This window comes from Chaetomium globosum, genomic scaffold, assembly GCF_000143365.1.
Source record: "Chaetomium globosum CBS 148.51 scaffold_5 genomic scaffold, whole genome shotgun sequence".
Lineage (NCBI taxonomy): Eukaryota > Fungi > Ascomycota > Sordariomycetes > Sordariales > Chaetomiaceae > Chaetomium > Chaetomium globosum.
Genome location: NT_165980.1, coordinates 1,479,486 through 1,505,541, shown reverse-complemented (window position 1 = coordinate 1,505,541; position 26,056 = coordinate 1,479,486). Strand labels below are relative to the sequence as shown.

General features: G+C 56.7%; 8 protein-coding genes across 8 annotated transcripts; 2 read left to right on the top strand and 6 right to left on the bottom strand.

Moving 5' to 3' along the window:
* Positions 1 to 1,056: 1,056 nt before the first annotated feature.
* Positions 1,057 to 2,971, bottom strand: CHGG_07309 (uncharacterized protein; the record flags this gene model as incomplete). Its single annotated transcript, XM_001224964.1, has 7 exons — positions 1,057 to 1,384; positions 1,442 to 1,599; positions 1,652 to 1,692; positions 1,748 to 2,047; positions 2,110 to 2,238; positions 2,293 to 2,796; positions 2,887 to 2,971. The coding sequence occupies 7 exons, from the start codon at positions 2,969 to 2,971 to the stop codon at positions 1,057 to 1,059; spliced, it is 1,545 nt and encodes a 514-aa protein (XP_001224965.1).
* Positions 2,972 to 5,452: 2,481 nt separating this feature from the next.
* CHGG_07308 (uncharacterized protein) lies at positions 5,453 to 7,693 on the top strand (the record flags this gene model as incomplete). The annotated part of the gene is made up of 1 exon (XM_001224963.1): positions 5,453 to 7,693. One exon carries the CDS (start codon positions 5,453 to 5,455, stop codon positions 7,691 to 7,693), a length of 2,241 nt encoding a protein of 746 aa, XP_001224964.1.
* A 1,582-nt stretch (positions 7,694 to 9,275) lies between these two features.
* On the bottom strand, positions 9,276 to 12,065 carry CHGG_07307 (uncharacterized protein; the record flags this gene model as incomplete). The annotated part of the gene is made up of 5 exons (XM_001224962.1): positions 9,276 to 9,764; positions 9,824 to 10,261; positions 10,707 to 11,424; positions 11,477 to 11,792; positions 12,059 to 12,065. The coding sequence occupies 5 exons, from the start codon at positions 12,063 to 12,065 to the stop codon at positions 9,276 to 9,278; spliced, it is 1,968 nt and encodes a 655-aa protein (XP_001224963.1).
* Positions 12,066 to 12,871: 806 nt separating this feature from the next.
* CHGG_07306 (uncharacterized protein) lies at positions 12,872 to 15,347 on the bottom strand (the record flags this gene model as incomplete). The annotated part of the gene is made up of 3 exons (XM_001224961.1): positions 12,872 to 13,761; positions 14,034 to 14,105; positions 14,192 to 15,347. The coding sequence occupies 3 exons, from the start codon at positions 15,345 to 15,347 to the stop codon at positions 12,872 to 12,874; spliced, it is 2,118 nt and encodes a 705-aa protein (XP_001224962.1).
* Positions 15,348 to 15,903: 556 nt separating this feature from the next.
* On the bottom strand, positions 15,904 to 18,706 carry CHGG_07305 (uncharacterized protein; the record flags this gene model as incomplete). Its single annotated transcript, XM_001224960.1, has 3 exons — positions 15,904 to 17,612; positions 17,668 to 18,544; positions 18,683 to 18,706. 3 exons carry the CDS (start codon positions 18,704 to 18,706, stop codon positions 15,904 to 15,906), a joined length of 2,610 nt encoding a protein of 869 aa, XP_001224961.1.
* Positions 18,707 to 19,043: 337 nt separating this feature from the next.
* On the top strand, positions 19,044 to 19,550 carry CHGG_07304 (uncharacterized protein; the record flags this gene model as incomplete). The annotated part of the gene is made up of 2 exons (XM_001224959.1): positions 19,044 to 19,098; positions 19,330 to 19,550. 2 exons carry the CDS (start codon positions 19,044 to 19,046, stop codon positions 19,548 to 19,550), a joined length of 276 nt encoding a protein of 91 aa, XP_001224960.1.
* Positions 19,551 to 20,607: 1,057 nt separating this feature from the next.
* Positions 20,608 to 21,682, bottom strand: CHGG_07303 (uncharacterized protein; the record flags this gene model as incomplete). Its single annotated transcript, XM_001224958.1, has 2 exons — positions 20,608 to 21,500; positions 21,628 to 21,682. 2 exons carry the CDS (start codon positions 21,680 to 21,682, stop codon positions 20,608 to 20,610), a joined length of 948 nt encoding a protein of 315 aa, XP_001224959.1.
* A 1,453-nt stretch (positions 21,683 to 23,135) lies between these two features.
* CHGG_07302 (uncharacterized protein) lies at positions 23,136 to 25,640 on the bottom strand (the record flags this gene model as incomplete). Its single annotated transcript, XM_001224957.1, has 3 exons — positions 23,136 to 24,096; positions 24,171 to 25,329; positions 25,556 to 25,640. 3 exons carry the CDS (start codon positions 25,638 to 25,640, stop codon positions 23,136 to 23,138), a joined length of 2,205 nt encoding a protein of 734 aa, XP_001224958.1.
* Between the last annotated feature and the right edge of the window lie 416 nt (positions 25,641 to 26,056).

Below are 26,056 nucleotides of genomic sequence, written 5' to 3'. Positions count from 1 at the left end.
AGGAACAAAAGGGGTAATTATACAAAGTACTAGTTACAACGTACAATAACGAGCAAGTATCTAATCATAGCCATAGGTAAAAGATTAAGGAGTGTGGTTTTGTATCGCCGCGAAGGTAGATACCGGCTCAAGGACAATCAATGCCTTCCCAAGAAGACTAAAAGCTACCAGAATGACGGAAGGATACTTAGGGACCATTTTCCTAACTCTGCGCCTCCCAAGCCCCTTAGACGGTCTGGTGATATTGTGACAGGATCGCTCCCGAGGTCACCAGAGAGGCGCGCAGGGACTGGGTAGGGGAGTCCAAGGCCCTTCCATTGACGCCATGGGAAGACTGAAGGGAAGTCATGCGTGTCTCTACTAAGTTGTTGGATCATGAACTAGGGGTGCTCATAATATAGTGGGCGATGCAGCGTTAGACATTCGAGCCAATTATCACATTAACTCCAGGAGAAGTTATCAGAGTAGGTCTTGAAGAAAGCCACGATGGTCAGCTTATGCCGTGATTTTAACCACAAAAAAGTATAGTCATTCTGTACCGTCGTTCTGTCATAACCCTCCCTCATGCCCACAGCCAGCCCCTCCTTCATTGCAACATAGGGTATTGTGTTGGAAGTAGCCCAAAGAAAATCGTGAATGTCATACGTCATAAACTGCCAGACCACCCGCTGGCTGGATATCAATGAGGCCAGGTATGCAGAAGTAGAAAAAAAAAGGAAAAGGCGAGTAGCATCTCGGGAGAGGCGCTTACTCGACAACGGAACTGTCGGGGAGCCGTCGTCTCCAATCATCCCTAAAGAAAGGCGACATGCTGAGAGCTTATTTAGCCTTGATCGAGCCAAAATCGACCTGTGCGCAGAAGGACCTGGCTGGGTCCCGGCAACGAGGGAGAAGTTTGCCTGAGCCATCAACGTATACAAAATTCAGACAATACCAGCTAGTCTTCAGCTGGCGCAGGGCAGGACCCCTAGAAAAATACCAAAAAACGTTCAGTGTCGTGCAATGGCGCGCGACTGATAGCAGAGGCCGACCCGAGAGAGTCGAAACGGAAGTGACCTAGTAGTTGCTGGCATGCCGTTTCTTCTTTTCCCAGCAAGTATCAACTGCCGGACGGACAACGTTATGAAAATCCGCCGGGTCAATAGAACCGATGAAGAAGACTGGGAAGTTGTGCTCGATGGTGGTGAGTTTCGCATAATTAACGCGAGACTCTTTGACGAGACGTTCCGTCCGTTCGTAGAGATTAACGCACACCGGTTCAAAACCCAGCTGGGGCTCTCCGTCCAGCTTCTTGGGCCGCTTCCCGGATTGGTAGATGATTCCATGTTTCAGGGGCTTGACGCCCCTCTTTCTGCAGGCCTGGTGCTCATATGTCAAGATGGGCCTGTGAGGCGGGTCAGCAAGGTCGAGATGGAGGAGTTATAAGGTAGGGCATGCTTACACGCAGGTACAATGGCCTTCATCGTTTGCCACCACAATAAAACGTCGGAGCCCTTGATAGAAGGACCGACCGTTCTGTTCGAAGCGAACTTGATGGGTCATCACCTCACTTTTTGGCGGCCCGGCGCCGAGAGGCTCGCACCAGAAAATTTTGAAGACCTAAAATAAAGCGTGTTAGGCATGTTAGGGCCGAGGGCTGGTTCTATCTCACCTCGCCGGGTTGGAACCTCGAAGAACGTTCAACAACGTATCCTAGGCAATTAATTCAGCATACCGCAACCAGAGACAAGTGGACAGGGTTCCTCACCGTCTTGTGAACCCGGCTCTTGTCCGGAAGTAATACTCTCGGTCCCGTTGATCTGGTGTTGGTAGTCTTCGGTTTCCGTCGTTGATATTGTTGGTCGTTGAGAGAATGGTGGTCTCGGTGTTTCCCGGCCATTGTCTGCCTCGGACGGAGGATACATATGATGACTCTGCGCTACCGCCATCGAAGAAGACTCTCCTCCCGAATAAGGTGAGCCGAGGTCGCCCGTGTGATAGGGATCGGCCTCGGCCTGTAATAACGCATCATGGAGTAACTCGCCCGATGTGTCTGATGCAACGGATTCTTGAGCGTGAATAGAAACCAAGTTAGCAACAGCGACCGCGGTATTGGGTTCGAACTCTTACCCTGGCCCGTAGAATAACGCCTAGTGTCATCCTCTCCCGCGGCATCGGGGTATTCTGCCGCGTCGGATGTTGGGGGTACGGTCCCTGAACTAGACGGTTCGGCTTCGGCATCAAGTTCCGCTGGTGGCTCTGCCCTCTAGTCAGCGGTCGGACTGCCATAAATGGGGCGAGCGTTTATCGAACCTTGGCGGTACGGTTGGCTTGAGCCGGAACCCTGTGAGAAACCAGATGCATATGTTGATTCGTGTGACGATTCGTACGTATCAGCATATTCCTGGTGGATGCCGGGTCCGGCATCGGATGCGGACGGGTAGTCAGAACCGGAAGCGGTGCCAGTTCTTTTGTAAAACGGGGCCATGTGCGCGGGGGTAGGATTTTCGGAGTCTTCGTAGCTGCCTGTTTTCGCGGTCCTCGGCCGTTGCTTCTTCGAGGAGGGTTTATCCCTCGATCTGTGCTTGGAGTGCGAGTCGGCGCTCCTCCCCTGGCCCTTGGCGGAGAACGCAGAATGGGCTGCTTGTGCGGATGAGGTGCCGTACATGCCAGCGGCGGCAGCGCCTTCGACGGGAACCGGGGCGCCATAGGTGTAGGCCCCATCCTGTGTGTAATGCGTGCCTTGATGGATGCCGAGGTTGACATTACTGAGCGAGTTTGCAAGATCATCGACGTTCCCTCGCGGCGCCGTCTGGGCTGCTTGAAAGTCGTAGTGCACAAGGCCTACGCGATGCGCATGGTTAATACTGAACTAAGGGGTTCATCTGTCGACTTGGGAATCCGTACCCTGGGCATCCTTTCTGGCCCTGTACCAGCAATTCTGTGAGTAATCCCATGCCCACTCGCTCCAGTCAGTTCCACCGGGGTCCATGGCGATGACTTGTCTCGCGGGCCAGAGCCGTCGGGATGTTTTGTAACGTAACAGACAAGATGGGGTGGAATGGAAGCATCAGACAGAAAGACGCAGTTCGTTCGAAGTGGTGTTAGGACACTTGCTAGCACTAGCTGTCTTGGGGGTACCGGTGCTATGGACGACGACGGAACGGGCCTTGTCCCGTGTGCAGCAGGCAGTCTTTCAAGGAGCACTCCAGAAACCAAAAATACGATAAGAAAACGAAGTTGGGAATTCGCGCGCTCCGGAAGGCTGGGGTGATTTGGTAAGGCCGTGGAGCTTCGATTGCCTCGCAGAGCCTCACAACACCAGCCAGGAGCTGGGAGCAGTAAGTATCAGCGGTCCGGCGCTACCTCGACCGGCTTTCCAGCAAGACGCAGCTTGGGATCTCAAGCTACTTGCTGGCGTTGCTGTCGTATATTAAATGCAGCTACAATTGGTGGGGGGAATCTCGTGACACACGGTTCGGCCCCTCATTCGCGGCGGGAACCGAACTCTCGTCGCCGGTTGAATGGCGCTGAATGGCGTGGCCGCGAGGGTGACGGAGGGTGACCTTTTGGTTTCGGGGTGCAGGTGGTGGGAGAGCCAAGTCAAGGGATTGCAGATGGAATACTGGCAGGTGCAAAACAGTGGGGAAGGGAAGTCGGGAACGGAGGGAAGTGTAGGTAAGTGGAGGGGCAGCGCGACTGGGTTGGGAAGGAGGGGTCCTCTGCCGACCGCCGCGGGATACATATGAGCCGGGCTTGCCTGCAATGGAACTATGTAACCAACTCTCTTCCTCTGCGAAAGTGGCTGCTTTTTCATCCCTCTTATCTTGGGCCCGAGTGGCCAATGCTAACAAGACCCGATGCACCCTCCGGCCGACCGCTGACCGCTCCGGTTGGTCCTATGCCGAGCACTTGCTTAACCTGTCGGTGCTCAACTTGCCCAGTGGGATGTGGCGCTCTGCAGGCCCGAACACAGACTGCATGTTTTAGCCCAATGCCAATGCCAGCTGTGGTGCGCCGGGGAACGAAAGAGAGGAGAGGAGGGGAGAAGAGGGGCAACAACCTGTCAGCTCCTCTTTGCCCACTTAACTCTGCATTAGGCTGCGACACTCGAGTGGGAACCGAGGGAAAGAGGAAACACCGGCTGGCGGAGCACTTGCCGTCACGGGCCGTTGAAGACGGTCCCGCCAAAATACACCTCCCCGAATCAGCCAGGTGCATCCCATTCCCTCATGTGCCCCACCACATCAGGGCCGCCGCGTGGGTTGGACTGTGGGGATGTGATGCGGACGGAAACCGCCTGCGGGCGGGGATCGGAGCCGCCCTCACAAGTGGAGCCTTGAGCAAGCTACGACTCCACCAGACTGCAGGGTTCTAGTTGGTAAGTTTGCGAGTTGGGTTGACGATGATCTAGATGTAGAGGAACTGCCCGACACACTGGAAAGGGTCACATGGCATAAGGTAAAAGCATCCTCGTGCCCAAGGTATGTATTCTAATTGTAATTTTGACGGTATCCGCGGAAAAGGCCAGCTCTGTAGATTCTTCTTTGTCTTCTGGAGCATCTTTTGAGCAAGGTCCAGATCGGCGGGCTGAGGTTAGGTACTGGCCCACTTGGGATGTATTTAAAAGATCAGATAACCTGATATTTCGTGACGGTCCTTGATTTGCAAGGTACTCGACGCAGCAAAGGTCATTTTGAATGAAGAATTGCTTGATATCGGAGAATCTAAAAAGAGCGTATCGGCGAGATTAAAGATTCCTCGTCGCATCCACAAACGGCGGAATTCCAAGCTGTGTGATTAATGCAGCAATGCTGTCCCAATCAGTACATCAATACCTGGGAGATGAGAACCCCAACTCCCCTGCTTGGCGCTTCGAGAACACCCAACCCATAAATACGTAAGTAACATGTGTTACAAGCTGAGCTCCCGAATACTCTCCGTCACACTCGGTGTATCTTCGAGTGGGATGGCGATATTCCTTGCGACCTGCTCGACGGACCATATCTTTGATACAACCTCACTGAGAAATCCAAAACCGAGGAAAATAAGACATTCTTAGAGCAAGGGGAGGTTTGAATGCCGATCAGTCACAACCATGTAAAACACCTAAAGTGCTGTAACTAATACCGTACTGGGTACCGATGTAACTTTTGGGAAAGCCCGACCAGACTCGAGGCACCACCGTGTTCGTAGCCTTTCCATTCCATCCTCCTCCGCATTTCGTCAAGCTGACCCGACCCCCTGAGAGAAGAACGACGCGCCGACTTTCCGCACCCCGCAACGAATCGAGAACATTCCAGTCTCTTATTTTCCCCGTCGCCCTGTCGCTCTTTCGCCCTGTCGCCCTCGCCGGCCACTTTCGCATGCGCACCCGCAGCCCCCGTCGACCTCGTGCAGCTTCGATGGCACGGGCTGTCGGGGGAGCTGCCCGAGTGGACGCGTGGCCTCGATCCCTATGGCGCCCACAACCATGCCCGAGTCGCCTCCATCATCCCGTCGCGCATCAGCACGCTCAAACGGGACCGATCATGATCGCGTTGGGGCCTTGACTCCGACCCTCCAAATCGCACGATCGACCTCTCCTCTCCCGATCATCCCGACCGACCTAGCCCGTCTCAAGATTGCCAATCGAGATGCCCGGCATATCCCACCGCCGGCCCCGTGGCATCTTGGCCCGTTCTACGAAGAGGCTGCGCTGCGCAACCCCATGGACCGACCGTATAGCCGCAATAACACGGGCGATTCCACCGTCCTGTCCCACGAGCACTCGATCGTTTCGTCCCGGGAGGACTCCGACACCAGCTCGGACGACGACGGCTACTATTCACCATCAACAGCGGATTGGCGACGCCCACCGCCCCAACCGTTGCCGCCGCGCGGCAACCCTCGCTTCGTACCACCGCCACCATGGTACCGACACCCGCCCGCTGGGCCGATCGACAGACAGCCCCCGATCCAGCATTTTCGGGGTCCAAACCCGGACTATTCTGACCCAGAGTCGGAAGACGGGCGGCGCAACGAGCTTCAGGAATTGCTCAATGCCCAACAAAGACGTATCCGGCAGTTGAGATCTCAAATTGCTGGCAAACGAAAAGAACTACGGGGGCTCAGGCGCCGAAAGGACGACACCGACAACTCCCTGATGCAATTCTTCCGGCCTCATCTAGTGTCAACAAAGAACGGGGTTGCCGCCGTCATCCCCATAGATGTTCTCGAGGCGAAAATCGGTGAGATGCAAAAGATTCGAGACGAATACTACACGGCCGAGATTGCGTGTGAAGCCATGGAGATTGAGCTGGAAATGGAGGAGCGTAAGCTCGAAGAGTTGGAGGATAGGCCATCCCGGTCGCCCTTCCGCCGGGCGGACGTGGTCCCAAAGATCGAGCTGTCACTACCACCGCCAACTATGCGAGGACCCGACACTGCGGAGGTCCAAGAACAAGACGACTCCAGCGACGAAGATGACTCTGCGCCACCAACTCCTGTTAGCCTGCTAGGGATATCGGGGCAGCTGCACGAGGACGTTCATCCCTTGTACGAGGAGCTGTTGGAAGCCGCCGGTGACCGCCAGCTTGCCAAAGAGGACGTCGAGGACCTCGGGATGCGCCGCGAGAAGATACTCTACGACCTCGAAATTGAACTCCACCGGAAACGCGTGCGTGAGAACCAAGGTAACCAAATCAGCGAGGAGGATCTCCTCTCCCTGCGATCCTCGCTGGCCCAAGTCCCCACCGACGCTGCCGAATTCGAACACCTCTTCGGCATCACCATCAGCGAGGATGAACTCGAATTCCTCCGCAACTACGACTCGGCCTTCCAGCGCGCCCGCACGGAGCTCGAGTCGGCCACCGAAACGCTGTCCGACCTCCGCGCCCTCTGCCTCAAAAAGGGCGTCATGCGCAAACACGCCTCCTACCACGAAGAGCTAGCCATCCACTCCAGCTCCCCGGACTGGCTTCCCTCCCCCCAAGATGGCAACATGGCCATCGAGCCCCCATCCCGGCCATCACCCAACCGTAACCACCCGCACGCGCCACCCCCTTCCCTCGCGCACCCGCGGTTCCCCATCCTGCTCTCCAACCCATCCCATGTGCTCTCACTGCTCACACCGCTGCAGGCACTCAAGCGCACGCTGAAGCTGCCCAAGGACGACCCGCGCAGCGCGCTGCGGCGCGCCGAGTGCATGAAGGAGCTGGGCATCAGCACGCTCATGACCAAGGCCGAGAACAAGCCCGACTACATCAACCAGTGGCTAATCCACCGCCTGCGCACCAGCCCCATCGAGGCCGAGCTCATGCTCGCCGTCTGCGAGGGCGTCTTCAAGGTCGTCAACCTCCGCCGCTGGCAGGAGGAGGTCCTCTATTATTGGCGGCTGGACGAGGCCGCCAATATGGGCGCCGAGCTGTTTGACGGGCCGGTGTCGCACCCTGATCCGGGAGGGGTGTTTGCGCTGGGGCCGAAGCCCGCAACTGGGGCTGGGGTTGGGGTTGGGGCTGGGGCTGCGCCGGGTGGGCCGGTTGGTGGGGGAGTGCCGCCTTCGCCTTTCCCTCTCCTGCCTTTGCGTGGTGGTGGTGAAGGGGGTGGTGGATTTGGGGGGAGTGATGGCAGAGGCGTGAATTCGGCTATCGGGGAGGGGCAGACGGTTAGGAGCGATGCGGGGCGGAGGATAAGGAATCCAGGGGCGAGGGCCGAACGGTCGATGTCGGTTTAAGAGCTTGGAATAGGGGCGGCGGGTGGTGCCCGGAATGGTTTTTGGACGTTCGACGGGAAGTTCCGGAGCTTGTTTTGCACTGCAGCGCATACTTTACCTTACCACTTTCTTGGCTACTCCCCTTTGTTTACTTTTCCTTTTTTTCCCTTTTTTCTTCTTTTTTTTTACATTTTTATTTCTCTTCTTCTTATTGGCACCAGCATTCGGGGCCTGTTTTTGAATTACTTGCGCGCAACTTTCGGTTCAAGTTGGAATGGGGCAGTCAAAAGTGATATCCAGGGTTGGTGAGCACAGCTACAGTTTTGTTTTGGGAAGTTTTCTGTCCATTTGTTGGGTCTGTGATTTTTGGGTATTTTGGGTACAGCCAGGGGCACTACAGCAACCAGGATTGGGTCTTTATGCACGGCGAGCGTTCTATTTCCTCCTTTTGTAAGGTCGAGATACCACGGGCATTGGGTCGGGTTTCTGGTCGATACACTTCTTACTTTGCGCTCTAAATAGTAATGAGATATATCTTGAGATGAAGCGTCCGTTTGGTCTATGACGTTTCCGTTGTGTATGTATGCCTCCCCTATCGTATGTACCGGTACGCCCACGGAGAACGGTCATGTTACAGCCGATTACCGTCGGTTCGGTACCACTGCCCCGGGCGCCTCGGCATGTCTGACAAGGAAGAGGTGCATGAATGCGGGCGGCGCCTTCGAGGGCTGAAGGCAGGGAGGGAGGAAGCCCCCTTGTCATCATCCATCGGATCACATTCCTTCTCGTGCCGCACCTCGCGCCCGACAGCCCGTCTCACACCACCATCCTTTCCAACCTTGTCACCCATGTCTCGCAGAAACCGACATCAGGCGGCTGCGGTGGCATGGTCAGTGGATGCCGGGCTCACTGCTGCGGCACGACGTACTTGTGTAGGGCTGCCTACTTAGCCTTCCTGGCTTAGAGTTGCCTTTTTCCTTCTTGAAGATATGACGCATCGCATCCTGCCTGTCTGTCTGTCTGCAGAAGGCGGAAGGCGGCCAATGTGCAGCCGGGAAGCAGGGCAAGTGACGGACGGCATTTGATGTAACTCGGGATTTGACGCTGTGCCACCACACCCAGTCGTGGGCTCGGGAAAGCTCGATTGGTTGCCGACGGGGCTGGGCAAAGCCTTGCGCAGCAGCTATCCCCCCTTTTCTCCTTTCTGGAAGATTGGCTTTTGCTCATTGGTTGTCGTTTTCCTTCACCGCAACACAGGTTGCCTTGAGGCGCGTCTCTGGGTGAGAATTGACATCTACCTGAAAGGGTAGGACGAGCAAATTCTGTGGCCGGTGAAGGAGTGTGATTCGAGACTTTAAAACTTCACGATCAATGTGGGCGCGGGGATTGACGACATACGGCCGAGAATGCGATGACTAGGGGGGGTGGTTGTTGGAAAACTACAATTCATATTTGAGGACTAGCAAAGACAAATAGACAGAACCAATACCAAACACACCAGGGTATGTAGGTATGTATTTATGGCTGAGAGAACAAAGGGACGTCGGTCAACGAGAAGGGCAAAAGCCCACCCGCCAGCCCCTTCGAGAAGGGAGGTGGCAGGCTACGAAACCCCTTCTTGGGGTTTCCTTCGGTTGGTGATGAAGAGGCTGAATCCCCTTCGTATTCTTCGCATGGCCCGGGGCGGCTTGAGTTGGTGAGCTCTTGGTGAGAGACACCAGCGGTTTTGGGCCCGGGACTTTGACCACTCACACTTTGGCCGTTGAGCCATTGAGGGGAGCGGTTGCGGCTGGTAAGCCTCACCTCTCGTAGGAGCTTGCCAGCTAATGGAGCTCCGGCCCGGAAGGAAGGATGAGATGTTGTCCCAGGTCATACCACTTCCTCGGAGTATAAGAATCCGGTGGTTTTCCTCTACTGTCCATTTGCCCTGCTTCTTTGCCGATGGGCACTTTGACTGAGATTGGGGGGTCGGGGGGGGGGGCTCGGCTCCGTGGCCACCTAAGATGGCGGTACGCGAGTAGACCTTTTCCAGCGCGATGTAGCCGCTGGCCTTGGGGGCAAAGGTATGGGCGTCGACCGTGGTGGTGACGAGCTGCCAGGTAGTTTGGAAGAAGCAAAGGGGCGTGCTGCCACTGATGGAGACCGACGTACCGTAGTCGTCGTAGTAGAACGTCCGCTCACTCCCCTTTCCTCCCCAAACGGTGCAAATGTCTCGTCCTCTCCAACCACAATCCGGTACGCCGTACGCGCATACTCTTCAGCCGGCGCCACCAGCTCCGGCGCCGTCTCCCGATAGGCATCGCGCAGCAGCAGCCAGCACTCGACGGCGCCGCTGGTCGCGACCCCCCACTCCCTAACTACCACCGTCCCCCGCTCCCCGCCTACAATATCATAGCCCAGTGCTCTCAGCGCCGCGAGCATCAGCCTGACCGCCTGCTCCGCCGCCACGGTCCTCCTCCGCGCCCACACGGCCACCACAACTTCCCACAGAATCTCCCACACCTCCAGCCGCGGCACTTCAGCCGCCGGCCGCACGTAGGTCCCTTCCAGCGCCTCTACACCACTCTCTACCGCATCCAGCGAGCCCGCCTCCACCGCCCGTCGGATACCCTCCACTAACCCCTTCCTCCTCCTCCTCGCCACACCCCCCCGACAGACGCTCCGCATCCTTACACAACGCACAATCGCACTCGAACCCCCACTGCCGACGTATCTTCTCTTTCCTATCGCTCGACTCGTCGGGCAGATAGTACCACCACGTGAGCTCGGCGTTGGCGGGGAGATCGCGCGTGGCGCGCGCGATGAGGAAGTCGCCGATGAAGGAGCGGAAGACGCTGCCGAGGCAGGAATGATTGATGTATGAGGCGAGGGGCCAGATGCCGCAGGCGTGGGGGCTAGTTGGGCCGGGGGTGGCGAGATCACTAAGGGTGGTGGTGGAGCTACTGAAGGTGTTGATAGCGATGATGTGGTGGAGGAGAAAGCTGATGGGGGTTAATGTTTGATCTGTTAGGGATAGGCAGAGAGAGACGATAACGTACGTGTCGACGATGGGCTGGTCATCGATTTGGGTGGTGGCGGCTGCTTGGTAGGAGCCGTGGTGGAGGTTGGTGATGGCCGGGATGAATGACGGGTTGCGGTGCAACTTCTGGATGGTCATGTGAATTAGGTCCACCTGCAAGCCAATTATGGCTCTACCGTCATGGCCCATTAGTAGTTTGGTGTCGCCAGTGCCAGCGTTCTCCTCGTCAAAGGCGTATGTGAAGGCCTTCTCACAGAAGAGGAGATCGCCGGCCTTGACTGCTTTGGTTGTGAAGAGCCCACGCCCGCGGGAGCCAGCGTTTTGAACCCGGACGGGGCCGATATAGGTCGCGTGGTCCAGGTACGGCGGCCTTCGCTCGGCGGCCTCGGCATGCAACCGCTTGAAGTGGTACTTGCCGTGCCTCTGTTCGGCGAGCCGGGCGATAGCGCGGGTTCGCTGGACTTCGGCAGCCGCGTTGTTGGGATAGTCGAGCTGGAACTCCTTGAGCACTTCGTAACACTCGCGGTACCTCTCGAGCCCGTAGAGCGTCTCGGCCTTGCGGAGCCGCGCTTTCTCCGTTAGCTTGCTAGCCGCTACCGTCGTAGTCGACACGAACTCGGCATCTAACAGAGCGGCATCGTATCGTCCGACCTTAAGGAATGCCAGAGACCGGTTGAACCTTGTGGTACACATTTCTTCTGGGGTCGATGGGCAAGTCAGTGACTGGGTGTAACTACCCACACCCAAGTTAGCCTCGTACCTTGGCAGGTTTTACGCCAACTTACCACTCGATCGCAGACCGATATTCAGATTTATTGAAGTGGTTGCTGCCCTGCGCCTTCCAAGCCAGGGCAGTGCCGTTGTGATTAGGTTTCTGCCGCCATGCGACCGGGATCCGTTTATCGTTGGCCGGGAGAAACACAACGTCGGACAGGTGATCCACGCGGAGCCCGTGGCTACCGTCCGACATGGTCTTCAAGAACGGTTCCTTCAGAATCATGACAGTACCCTCACGCACAAAAGGCTCCCCATCGTCGGCCTGGTTGTACAATAGAAGCTGGAGGATATCGCCCTTTTCGTCTTCTACAACGGCCATCACAGCTACCATCCGGTTTTGGGGCGTCAGCGACCGTACAAGAATATACGTACCCCGGTGATGCGTCTCGAGCAGCAAGTTATCGATCATAGTTTTCTTGAGCTCGGAAAAGGGCGTGACGCACGGATGATACGACGGCGGCAGGTTTGACATTCGGAGGGCTCCTCCCCATCCCCTTGCAGCAGTGGGCACGTTCTGAGATGCCATTAGTTGGAAGCGAGAAAGGACCAGGTCTCGGGGGGGCTTTGTTGGGCGCTGCCCCTCGAGGGACCGGGCATTGCGTAGCAGCTTCTGGCGCTGGCCGTTGAGAAGCTCGAAATATAGGCGAGTGTTGGAAATGTCGCGAGCGTCCGTGGCTGCGGTCGGCTGCGGGGTTCGCCTCAAGATGCGGTTGGTAAGCTAGCACTTCAGTTTGAGAAATCCCGAACGATTGAGAGGGAGAACGGAAAGATAAGAAGAAATGGCTGGTTTGATATACCTTTGAGAGTAGCCAGGAAAATATAGAGCGACCCATGAGCGGCCAGCGATGTTGCTTGTCACGGATAGATCCTCACAAGGGCCTCGGTGCTGCTGTAGGCGATCGACTTGCGGTTGACCCAAGGTCTTCTGTCAACGGCTCCCAAGACGGTTCTCAAAGGCAAAGCTGGGGGATTTGGTTTTCAGTTGTCTGTTTGATGCTTTCTAGAGCAGTCGCTGTAATTTATGGCGTAGGGAGGGTGTGATTTAGGATACCTGAGCGCGCCAAAATACTCCAGTGCACAACGCATTATATCGCTTTTTTCGGCTTGTTGCACAACTAAAAAAAAAAAAAAAGACGTGATGGATTTTCAAAGAGTGTGAAGGGTGGAAGACGATAGTGGGGAGTGGGAAGGATGAAAAGTAGGAAGAGGAACCTGGAAAATATTATTATTATTATTTCCTACACCGATATGCCCTGGGGCGCGCCGGTCCTTCTACTGCTATTTACAAAGGAAACCGTACCGTATAGGCCGGATAAAAACCTCTGTCTACCACTTTGAGACAACAATCTATGAATCCGTCATACTGCAAAAGAAAGGAGGCCCTTTGCCGGCCTCCGGGCCCTCTAGCCCTCCCCATCCACTGTTTCTAGCTCCAGCCTTCTGGCCAGCCTATACTCCAGTAGCCGGCCAGAGTCCATCAGCCAGCCAAGGACCTTCCTAACAAATCTTCTGCTCCGGGCACCTACTCCCCGTAATACGGTTTGTAGGTCCCGATGTGACCGAATCTCTCTGCCGTCCCACGGCCTTTGTAACGGCGGGTCGGGGCACCAAACCACCAAGTGCTCCACCGTCTCCCTGCCTCTCCCGCACTCGCAATAGGGGGTGCGGACCTCCGGGACTTTCACCCTGAACAGGTAGTCCCGGAGGCCTATATCCCCGATACGGGCCTGGGAAAGGAGGGAGCTCTGCGCCTTTGTAAGACCTTCGTGTCTCATCAGAGCTTTGTCGGTAAACAAGAGGGCTGGGGGGTCTTCGTCGGCTATCCTCCTGTTTAATACCCTCTGTCGAGTAGTACTTTGTTGACCAGCTCTCTGTTGTTCCCACCGGGCCTGCCAGGCCAGTTCGACCACCTCCTTGGTATTCGACCCCCTATCCTTCCCCCCGATCTTCCATTTGTAGTTAACCCACTGGGCCACTACACTAGCGGCCAGTTCAGTGGGCGTGGGACTCTGCGGGCCCTGACGGGGCCTCCGGCCTCGGGTTTTCCTCCTCTTGTTGAACCTTCGGTAGACCTTATTGCAGGCCTCAGTGATTAGATGCCCCGTGGTTATTCTCTCAGCCTCCGGCCCAGCCCCTGATTGTAGGGCCTGCTTCTGTAGCCGGCCCTCGAAGTCAGCCAGCCGCTTGTTGAGATATAAGTCTAGCGGTGGCACCCAGGCCTCTGTTTCTAGGCACCGAATAGGAGCTGACTTGTATGCCCCTACTACTATTCGAAGGCTCCTGTTCTGAGAACCTGGAAAATAAGGTAGTCGAGTTTCGGGGTTTAACAGTTGTGAATTGCTGGTCAAATCAAGATGGGATCTTATCATCCTCTCATACAGTAAACAACAAGCAGCTGCCTCCTCTTTCCATCTTGGAGGGTGTAGGTCAAACACCACAACACCAGGTGTTCAGCAGTCTCCCGTTCGAGGCCGGTCCCTGTCAATGATGATGGGGTGGTCGGTGATATTGGGGAATTCAAGACTTGTATATCTAAAAGGTAGCAGGACTAGACATGCCACTCACTATTCAGGCCAAACACGGCAATCCTCTTGCCACCCGCTCCAGCTCGGCGCCCTCCCATAACTCCCCAACGGGCTTCATTTCCAACCCGGTAGGTATATCCTCACCCCACAAACGCCAGTACAGCTCCGGGTACGGGTCAATATCTGCGCTGAACTGACCCAGCTTCCGAACCTGTTCCGCGCGATACGCCCGGCCACGACCCGCCGCCGCCGAACCATCCATCGCGCGCCCCTCCCGCTCATTCACACTGACATGCTCCAGAATCCGCATCGCCACCTGCTTCCGCTTCCGGATCCTCAACCCAGCCATACACGACGCCCTGATAATCCTCGCCGCCTCATTCGCCTTGAAAGCCCTTATCTCATCCCTCTTCCTCCTCTCAGCAGCCTCCCTATCCTCAGGCTCACCACCACCACCGCCCTGATCCTCCTTCCCCCCACCACCGCCACCCTTCCGGCCACCCTTCCGCAACCGCTTCCGCTTCTCCTTCCCTTCCTCCCCCTTCTTCTTCCCATGACGACTCCAGCTCCCCCAAGACGACGACCCACCCCCATCCTGACTACCTCCCCACTTAGTACCAGTCCCAACCCCCTTACCACCACCACCCTCCCCCTCCTCACTCAACACGCCCGACCACGAAAACCGCCCCAACACCGCCCTGAGACTAGCCCGCGGGTTGAACGCTCTCGAGGAGGTCGTCCGAGCGGGGGGAGTGGGCGGCGAGGGGTGTGATGGGAGGGTTGTTGGTGGTGGTGGTGGTCGTGGTCGTGGAAGTGAAAGGGACAGTGCGGCGGATACCAGGGATGGGTTGTTCGGGTTGCTGGGGTTGCTGGGGTTGCTGGGGTTGGCTGAGCTGATGCCTGTGGTGGTGGCGGCGGTGGTGACGGTGGTGGTGGCTTTGGGGGAGGATCTCGGCGCGGCTGGGTTTGTTGACGGGTCGAGCTCGGTGTCTGACGGGTTGGCGTGGCAGGGTTGTTGTTGCTGTTGTTGTGGAGGCGGGGGCGGGCGTGGTGGTGGTTGGTGCTTGGTTCTGAGTGGTAGGGGGTGGACGTCGAGGGTGAGATTGTTGTCGAGGGCTGGCGCTTCGGAGTGGTGGCGTCGAAGGCGCCGGGGGTGTGGTTGAGTCCGTTGCTGGCTGCTGTGGGCGGCTGGATTTTCTAGTGCTTGAAGGAGCTCGGTCGAGCCTTGACTGTGGTCCTTGCTCTTGCGATGCTTGAAAAAGTTGATGATGGAGGCGCGGCGGGATGGCGCTCGGCTAGTGGGATATCCGGTGCTGGAATGCGTCGAAGAAAGCATCTTGTTCAAGCTCGACATGGCAGTCTCCGGTCCTGGATCGTAGAGATGAAGGAGGCAGGAACGGCTAGACCGTCTGCTCTAAGGATGCCACGTAGCTACGCAGTATGTGATGTCGAAAGCGTTAACTGGATAGTTTAAGAAGCTGGCAACGATATTGCTGCCTCTACGTCAACGAGTTGGATGATAAGGCAATTTGTTTGTTATGGGGTTGCGAGAGAAGCCAGAGACACACCGGCCGGGGGATAGTGTTCGCCTTCCCGTGTTGCATTGACCGCAACTACCATACTTTAGCTCTGACCTCTTCGATTGCCCTTGGAATGGCAAGAACGTAGGTGGGTAATTCTCCCCCCGAAGATACAACATGCGGGTTGTCTTCCTGGTCAGGCCATGCGTCTGTCGCTCACTTTGAAGGATAACATCTCAAACTTCCGAACCCAAGTATCACTCAAGGAGGATGGATTACATTTAGAGAATACAAACCTAAACCAACGCCGTGCACGGCTGTCCTGTGCTTCGCTTGACGAAAAAAAACAAATAAACAGACAAAGTTCTAACAGAGCCCAAAGGATAATATCTATCGCTCGTCCTCGGCATCATCTGCCTCTTCTACCGTCACAGGTCTGGGACGTCGATCGCCGCTACTCCCGTTCACATCGGCGGCACCCTCTGTTCGTTGATCACCGCTCCTCTCCCCAGAAGCGACTCCGTTCACCACCATGGACGCGTTGGCCGCTGAGCCATCACCACCACCTTCCCCAGGCTCGCCGTGTGGACCCTGGCGCGGCTCAACTTGGTATCCAAACATGGGTGCAGGCGCCCGGTCGCCGCCAAAGAGCTGCGCGGGCCCCCCCCAATTTGGCGTCAGAGGAATGGGTGCCGCCACCGGAGGTTGCCTGCGGGTAGCCGTGTCTGAAGATGTGCCACCCTGTGAACCCGGCCGTCGAGATGCTTCTGCGGCGTTGCTTGTTGGCGCGGCGGCCCTTCCAACCTGTGTAGAAAGGGTGCTACTGGGGGCTGGGCTGGTACCCCGGGATCGGGGGTGGTGTGCGAACACGGACCGCAGCATGTCTTGTGCGACCCCCTGAGTGTGGTGTGCGGGCTCAGATGGCTGTGTTTCGCCGTCAAATCGTTGGAGGGGGAGTAACGACCAACCCGGGGGAATAACAACCCCGTCTGGTAATTCGGAACTCCCCGCCGGAATGGCCGCTCCATACCCAGTGCCGACATGCCTTGTGACGGAGGGTGGGTGCCTGGCAGCCACAAGGTGCGGGGAATTCGGGACCTGAAGGGGCCCCTGCATTGCTGGGAGCATAAAAGGATGTATCAGAGCTTGCTGTTGATGTTGCTGTAAAGGTGGCTGTCCACCAAGGAGAGCACCTGAGGCGGTTGGTTGTGTTAGTTGTGTTGGCTGTTGTTGGCCTTGCGGCGGTTGCTGCTGTAATTGACGGAGACGGGCGATTTCGTTCAATAGATGACTCAAAACCAGTATCTCGTGCGCTGTGTTCTGCGTGTTGACCAACTCTTGCCGGACTTGATTGCCCAGCGCCAAGAGTTGCCCACGAAGCTGATCGAGATCCGGGTTTAAGCCTACGTTGTTTTCTTGCGGTGTCGGGACGGTGGGTGTTGGCACAGGTGGATTTACGGCGTCTGGGGGGGCCCGCATCCGTTGTGCCATTTCCCGAATTTCGTCGGCTCCGCCCTGAGCAAAGCCTAACCTAATGGGACCGAGATTGAACATTCTGACGTTGGGGTTCGCGTTATTGGCCGCTGGCCCTGCTTGTGCGGGTTGGCCGCCGCCACCGAGGGCTGCCTGGCCGTTAGCCGGCGGCTGAAGCGGACGGTTTTGGCCCGCAGGGAAGAGCCCAAGTACCCCAGCCGGGCCGTTGGCGACCGGTTGCTGTCCGTCCCTGGCAACCGGGCGCCGGCACGTCGGACACACCTGCTGCCGCTCCAACCAGCTCTTGAGGCAGCCGAAATGTAGAATATGACCACAAGGAAGCCTCTTTGCCCGGCTTCGCTCAACATGAGAGGCATCGGCGGGATCCCAGGGTCGCATTTCCTCTCTGCAGATGATGCAGGTGTCCTCTCGGCCAAGCTCCTCCGCGGTAGCGTCGGGGTACTGCTCCATGTGCTTCAGGGCTTGGCGGTAGCGAATGAGAGCATGGAGTCTCTTAAGGAACGACCTCGTCGTCATGAACCAGTCTCTCATAATATGAATAGGGAGGCCGTAGAAACTCATCAGGACACAGAAGAAGGCCGTGTAGATCCCGAATTTGATAAAGTCTATGATCAAAGTTAGCGCCCCTATCCGGTCTCAGCAGAGTGTCAATCGACCTACCCGCAACCAAGTCCAGCGATAAGACCCACTGTCCCTTTGCCTCCCAGCCAGGCACCTCGATGTCCATCTCATCAACATCGTTCTCGTCCGGCAGCTCTTCGTTTTCGTCTGTTGCCCTCTCGGCTTCTCTCCGTCTCAAGATCTCGGCACGCTGCTCCCTGATCTGGCGGCGCCGACCCTCCAAGCGCTGGTGCGTCTGGGTCTTGATAACACGCTGCTCCACCAGCGACATGACGTACCGGGCGACCGTGTGTAGGGATGTTACGGTCAGGACGGCAAACTCGAAGAGGAACATGACCATCATAGTAGGACGGGCTTCCTGCACCACGGCGTCAACGGCGTAGGTGAGCAGCCAGATGTCGTAGGCAACACTAATGAACAACGAGAGACTGAGGCGGGCGTGGAAGAGGAGCGGGTTCGCGGGGGGTTGTTGTTCGAGGACTTCGACACGGCCATCTCCAATCCAACCCCAGACTTTGCCGGTGACGAGGGCCGTGAACATAACGAGGAAGAAGGCGCCGACTTCGTCGCGAAAGATGGTCATTGCCAGGCATGTCTCGGTGACGGCGAACCAACCCTTTTCGTAAAGCTGTTCGATTTCGGTGGGGCGAAGGGGGCCGAAGCAGAGGCGCTGGAGAGCGTACATGAGGGATCCGTAGACGACGAATATGAGGTTAACCAGAACCTGCATTGCCCATTCCTTGTCAGTGGTCCATTGCCAGTGGTCGGGAATGCAAACGGATGGCTCGGGGAGGGGTCGGAGCAAACGGACCATTAGGGATAGGCTGCTCTGGGCGAGATGCACCATGGCCGAGTAGAAATTGGCACGCTGATAAAAGGCGGACGCGACCACGGCGGCCGCGAGAGCCGTAGAGGCCTAGGAAGGAAATAAATGTTAGCTTTTTGACATGGTGATGCGGGAATCGTGGGGGAGTCTCAGATGGGCTTCGAGCTCTCGGCGCAGCAGCTAAAGCTACAACAACACTACAGGAGCTATTACAGCGGGACAACTTACCCCTGCGTACCACGCGAGCCGCATCTTCATCGGCGGGCTGTTGTGGAAATGCTAATTCGGGGCAAAAAAATCCAGGTATGGTGATGGGGGGGTCAAGTGTCCATTGCGCCCGAGACAATGGCAATGGGTCGCGAAAGGTGGGATGCGGCGTGGAAGATGATGGCCCTGTCTCGCTTGTTGCCACGTTATAACAGTCGAAGTGACTTCTCCGTATGGATCCGTACACATTGAGTGGGCTGCCAAAACGGGGTGACGCAGCATGTGGGGTATATCAGCCACACTTTGCCTGTTTCAGTATAACTAACATCAAATGGGTAACATCAAACGGACAACTTAGCGTCAAACGGAGGTATAAGCAAATATGGAAGTGGCGGTGCAGCTTGCAAGGAACATCATCAGCAAGAACCTCCTGAGCTGTGAGCCTTGGTTCTTCCTGCCTCTTCACATTTAAGGGAAATAAATAAGGTACTTCGGAATAACTCAGCTTCCAAATTCTGTGCAAGTTGTTCCAATCTCATTTTAAACTATTGAATACCATTTTTTGACAAGCGCCATGGGTTCACTGCCCGCCATCATCACACCCGTTCTCCTTTCATCCATCCGCAATCATCCAAATCTGCCAAGACACACCTGGTATTTTATTGCAGCCACAACGCTCGCTCAATTGAACCGGCCCGATGAGATCTCCAAAGTTTATCAATACGCATTGCGCCACGGCCCAGACGATGGTACACCGAGCCAAGATGATGATAAGATACGTGTCTCTCGCCGTATACGCGAAGCCCTGATTAAAGCCGCCGCAGTTGGCGGTGTTCCGAGGGTAGTGCTTCGTATTCTTCTGCCGATTTTCCTTGAGATCTTTGGCTGATTCCAATTCCAGACCATTAACGCGCTGCTCGAGCTCAAAAAAGTGACGCCAGAAGAGCAGCTTGATGAGCCTGAAGACTCCTCTCCCACCGGCCGGCGCGGCGACATTTACAACACACCTGCTCCCGAAATCATGGAGCGCGGTCAAAGTTTTTTCGAAGCTATCTATGGCAAGATCACGAAAAGAGTCATGGGTCAGATGGACCGTTCCGGGACAGAAGACCTTGGGCTGGTGGCGCGCCTAATGTATGGCTATGTCCTGAGCAACACTAGCGTGCTCAGCGCTGCCGAAACTTCGTTCGTCATGATTGCCGGCTTGATACCCCAGGATGTGAATCCCCAGCTCAAGGGTCATCTCAGGGGTGCTCTCAATGGCGGTGCCACGGCTGAGCAAGTCAAGGCTGTGCGCAGTGTGGTCGTCGAAATATGCAGAGCGTCCGGCATGACCATGCTTGACCAGAGCAGCCCCGCTGGGTTCGGGTGGAGAAGCGAGGTTGCTGACTTGTAATAACTGATGGATGTTGGTTATTAGGTTACCATTCATCCCTTGCGGATCATTCATGCACCCATGATGGAGAAGAGAGGATCGAGCAGGTAACGAAGATGGGCCCTTCGTGCATGATGATTCCGCTGCTAAAATCGAGTAATGTCTGGCCCCCCCGGTTGTCCAACACCCCAAGATACCGGTGTCCGGCAGTATCACGGACTTTGAACTCGCTTCTCTCGACCACATCAGGCTAAGCTGCTGCGCGGGAGATGGTCAGTTGGTGTAAGCATGGGGCCGGGTTGGTCCGTTTACATGGTCATGGCAGAATCAGCGTGGACGCCGCGGGTCAAGCGTTGCCCAATTGAGTTAAGGTCGTCGTTTGAGCTGAACGAACCATGCATCAGCTGAAGCACCGTTGAATGCCACAATGGCTTGGGTCATGTCTATAAGGGCACGGGAACCCCCCCTCGCCTTCCTCGGCGTCTCCTGAGAGGTCGCTGAGCTAAGCTACACACACCCGAAATCCACCGCACTTGGACAAAATTCGACCGAAGTCTCCCTTTCGCCTTGATCACAGCCCCTCCTCACCTTCCCCGGCAGGCTTCCGTAACCTCTTCAACACACCCACTGCCAACCACCGCTTCCGCAGGCTCACGTCTTCAATACCGCGGTCCCAGGCCCACTCACGGTCCTGCCCGTCGCAGTCACGTTCCCACATATGCTCCACCTCAAGCCCGACCGCCGCGAGTGCCTCCTTCTCGAAGAACGTACGCATTGCATCCCGTGTGGTATGGAACCCAGCGACGACCCACGCCCTCGCGTCCTCCCCTTGGCCGAGAAACCACGAGACCGACTGCCTTAGATTCTCATGCTGCCACGGCATCCACAAGCAATCCGCGGCTATCACCCGATCAATGGCATGCTTATTCTCGAGCGCAAGCGGCGTGTCCAACTCACCCCATCCATGGGCCCCGGCCAACACCTCCTCCACCGCGAACCTCCCGGCCGGCGCGAACTCCTTATTCACCGACGCAGCGACGTTGGCCTTTAGGGTTTTCAAGACCGCCGGGGCCGGGTAATCGGTCACCACGACCTTCTTCGCACCCAACAACCCCGCCATGATCGACGGCAGCGCCGTGCCGGCGCCCAGCTCCATCACGCTCCGGCCGGAAACATCGAACCCCTTCAAGGGCGGCGCAAACCGGCCGTCCCAAGGAATACCATGATCGCCGCCCTCTGCTAACCCGAGCGTTCCCGCCTCGATGAGCTCTGCCAGCAGCAGCGACGAGTTCCACAAGCAGTGGCTCCACAAGACACGGTCCGACTCGAGCTGGATATCGGCGAGCGCGATGGGGATGGGCTGTGGGAGGTGCGGGGACGTGTACAGCAGGCCGTGGTCCGCGTCGCCGTGCTGGTTGGTGACGTCGTCGGGGAAGATGACGCCCAGGGAGTTGCTGGGGAAATCTGCCCCCGGTGATGTCAGGGCTTGTCTTTTTTTTCCGATGGGGTATTCGAATGGGGCGCGGGTATTGAATACGCCTAACAAGCCGCCGCGAGCCGTGGGGGGTGAAAGGTGCGAGGTCTGACGTACCTTCGGGGTCGGTGGGGTCCGGGCCAGTGAGGGTGAGCCGGTGAGTGAGGGCCATCAAACTTTTTTTTTTTTTCTTACCCGACACTTGTCCAGGGGGAAGCGAACCGACTGTGAATAGGTGGATTACAACCGCAGGTTATGATGAAGCGCGGGAATATAAGAGACGGGAAGCCACAAAAAGAAAAAGATAAAAAAAAAAGGGGAAAGAGAGCATGACGGCGCGGAGAGAGATGTCTAAGGTGGGGTAGCGACCATTGTCCGAGGCGTGACACAGGACATGTAAGGTACGTATGGAACGCGGTAAGTAATTGCCGAGTGCTTCATTTTTGATACGAAATTTTCGGTGTCTTCCTCCCGTTGCGGTGTTGAGCGATCCGTCGTCTTCTCAAAACCGACTTATCGTCCGAATCGCATGCAACGACTTACACGAACTTATTACGTCGATTCAGCCCCACCGAAGCTCAGAGAGCCAAGAACCCTTCGAACGAGTGGGGCGGGCGATGTGACGGTGCTGAGCTTGGAGGGAGATCATCATTGATCTCATCGGAAGATCTCAGTCAAGGAGTCAGAGGTCGTCACATATCACGTCACAATTGAGCCAATGACCTAGGATGAGTGACCTTTTTCATTTTAACACGGTTCTATATCTCTAGCAGCTCTCACAAAGTCAGAGAAGGAGAGAGCACAACTTTCAAATTAATCCAACAATTCCGTCCCATATCGTTCAGCGCCCGAAAACTCTTGACAAACCAAAGCAACAGACGTAAACGCGACTAGTAGTAGGATGGTGATGAGACAGGGTATCGTTTTCCACCGCTTCGCAGTCAAAGCAAGCAGGTGATTAAAGAGGAAGGAAGCAAACAAAAAACACAGAAGGAAGGATAGTAAGGTCTCAAATAGAAGACAAGTAAAAAGGTTGTAGAAACGCTCCTAGCCTGTATCCGCTCGCCGGTCCCAGTCCCGCTAACCCGCCGTCCGCCCGAAACCCGGCCCATAGTTAATCATTCAATCATTATTAGATCCGTCCCTTTTCCCAAGTCTGAAGGTGCACAGGAAGGAGAAGACATAAGACATAGAGAAATAAAAAAGAATAAGAGGCCAAAAAAAAAAAAAAAAAAAAAAAAAAAAAAAAAAAAAAAAAAAACGAGCAAAGTCCCGCCACGCCACAATGTATTGAATCCACATCCAGTCCGCCCGCCCAAACGCGCCGCCAGAGACTCGTTGTTGTATTTGACTTTGATTTGATGCAGTCCAGCCCGTGTCCAATGTGGTTCGCCGGAATAAGAGAGAGCGTGGGGATAAAAAAAAAAAAAAAAAAAAAAAAAAAAAAAAAAAAAAAAAAAAGAGGTCAAGAATATTAAGTACAAGTTGTAACTATTATGTCACAGGAGGATGGGTTGTTGTATAGTATGATGGTAGGTGTTTTGGGTATCAAAGCGGGGAGATTGGTGTGTTTCTTCATCATCGAGGGCGAGTTCGGTGTGGGGGGAGTTTGGGTATTTTTTCTCTCACTGCGCCGCGGTGGCAACCGGAGGCTCGGGGTACTCGAGCATCTGCTTGAGCTGCTCCTCGGTCGGGTCGTCCGAGATCCACGGCCCCTTCTCCTCGTCGGTGGCGCCGAGGAAGCCCTCGGCGCGCTTGAGCGTCTGCATGTCGAGGTCGGTGACATACGACTTGCCGTCCTGGAGCTTGATGCGCACCTCCTGCTCGGTCGACAGCATCATGTCGTCCTTGGCCAGGCGGCGCTGCCCGTCAAAGACGGCCATGACCCGCTTCTTCATGGTCATCTGGCCCTTGTCGAACCCCCACGAGGAAGGGTAGTCGCGCCTGTTCTTGCGGCCGCGGCTCTTGGGGTTCTGGAGCGGGACGCCGCCGCGCGAATGGGTGAGACCGCGCGACTTTTGCACGCCGTTGATGGGGTTGCCGCCCTTGGTCCGCCTCGGGGAGGAGAGCGACCCCTTGCCGCCGCGGCCGCCCTTGAGTTCGTCGTCGTACTCGTCCTCGTCCATGTTCTCGTCGTCTTCGTCGGCATCCTCGGTGGTGGTCATGGTGGTAGTCGGGAGGTGGTTCTTCTCGAGCGTGTTGTGCACGTCCCGGTCGTTCTCGACCTCGGCCAGCCGCTGGGCGTTGATCGCCTCGGCCGGGTCCTCCTGCTGCACGATGCGCAGCACGCAGTCGTCGAGATGCTCGTAGAAGTCCTGGGCGTTGCTGAAGGTCTGCGAGCATGTCGAGCACTTGCCGGTCGCGTCGGGCGCGTACCCGGTAAGCTTCGCACTGCCGTTGGTGGCACCCGCCGCCTTCTTCCGGCTGTTGGGCGGGGTCTGTTCGACGCCGTGCACGGCTGTCAAGTGCCTCTTGAACACGTCGGCCCGGTTGAACGACTTCTCGGCCGCGGAGCCGGAGCCCGGGCAGAAGCCGCACACCATGGTGCCTTTGTAGTGGGTGAGGGTGTAGCGATTCTTGTCATACCTGTTGTGGGAGCGCATAGTTAGGATATACTGGAGTCTGAAATGCAACTCTAGCAGAGTAATTGGAATACTCACTTCCTTGCAAAGCCCTTGACGTGGTACTCGCACGTCGTAATAGGGCACTTCTCGGGCCGCTCGGTTTGATGCGTAAGCATGTGCGCCTTGAGGTCCTTGAAGGCCTTGCCGCAGTCCGGGTGGGGGCATCGCTGCTTCTCCCTTGACTCGTCGCCGCTGAACGGCTGCTCGCCGGAGAAGTTGGACTGGTACGACACGAGGCTCCCGCGGCGTTGGGGATCGACGGGAGGCTGGAACGGGGAGTAGGGCTGGTAATTACTATTATGCATGAATGGAGAGGTGCTGCCGGGCCGGAGCTGAGGCGACGCGGAAACCGAGAGAGCGGGCGAGGTGGGGTAGCCCGAGTTGGGCGGCGCCGGGTAGGACGGTTCATAGGGCATCGCCATGGGCCTGACGTCTGGGTGGATGAGAGAGGGATCTGCGCGAACGGGGATCATGTCAGCAAAACAGGGCCGTGCGGTGGGGTTTCGCGTGGCGACAAGAGGAAACCAACAAGATTCAAGAGGAGGAACGAAATGGCCGCTAGACTGAGAAAAGAAAGAAGAGACCAAGCGAGAACTGGGCGTGCTGCGGGGCGCCGGAGAACCGCAACCCACGGGCGGGCTGCTCCAGGCGGAGCGAGACGAGAAAGACGAAGAGGAAGAAGAGACAGCAGAAGTAGTGGGCGGCGTCAGGAGGAGACCTGAAGTCACCGCGGAAGACGCCGGCGTGGATGCCAGGGATGATGCAGCAGTAGCAGCAGCAACAGCAGCAGACACAGACATGGAAGCCTGCCGTGCCAGGCGTGTGTCGAGGGCCAGACCGGGACTGGAGGGTGATGATGATGATTTGAGGGGGACAATAGTGGATCCAGAATGGCCAGAATGGCAAGAAACAGAGGGAGAAATGGAGGCACGAGGGGCCCGGGCGTGCTGCCCGCCGTGGTTGGGCGGGCGCGGAGAGAGACAAGAAGACCTAGGGACCTGTGACAACTCACCGACAAATCCTGGCGCTTTGCTGACCGGGAAGTCGTAGGGAGGAGGGTTGAAGGCCTCAATTGCTCCCGGCGTGAAAGAGTACTCGCCGGGAAAATAATCGGCCTGGTCGACGATGCTCGGGGTTACCCCGAGTCCGTGTGGTGCCGAGGCCCACTCAGGGAATTGGCGCCATGTGCCCGTGGCTTGACAGCGGTGAGCCCATGTTGGATGATGAGGCGCTCGCGATACTTAGGTCCGAAGCGGGCCCGCGCACGGCGTCGCTGTCGTCCGCGTACGTGCCCGGCGATGCCCTCCCGCTGCTGTACATGTATGGTGCCTCGGCGTACACGGTGCCGTTCTCGTACCCCATCGTCGTCGGGTAGTCGTGCGCGGACCGTGGGTAGGCGCTATATGGTTCGGGCGAGAGACCAAGGTCCATCGTTGTTGAGTAGTGGGGTGGCTCTGGGTAGCTCATGTTGTAGTCTTCGTTGTCGAAGTGGCTGAGGGTGGCCATGTACGCGACAGCAGGTTTTGGTGGGACAGGGGGCGGCCTCGCTGGCGCTCTCTTCGTGAGAGATTTCGAGAAAGCCGCAACCTCAGGCTGAGGACAAGCAGGCGTGTCAGTCACGACCTCTCACACAGCGCACCGGCTCGCTGTTAACTGACCTTCCCACATGCGCATGCCAAGTTGCAGTTGTTGGGGTTGTTGAGGGTTTCGTCTGTGGGGGAACACCGTGCCCTGGGGTGGCCGACGGGACGTTGTTTAGACGGTGGCCAACTTTATGGGTCGCGAGTGCCGGTCTAAGCCTTAAAGATCTTGTTCTTCAGCTCGTCGTTTATGTTTCTTCAAGCTCCCCGAGGGTTGCTCTTGCGCTGTGGTGAAGGGGAGAGCTTGATCGACTCCGGTGGAAGAGTGGAACTCGGGAGTCC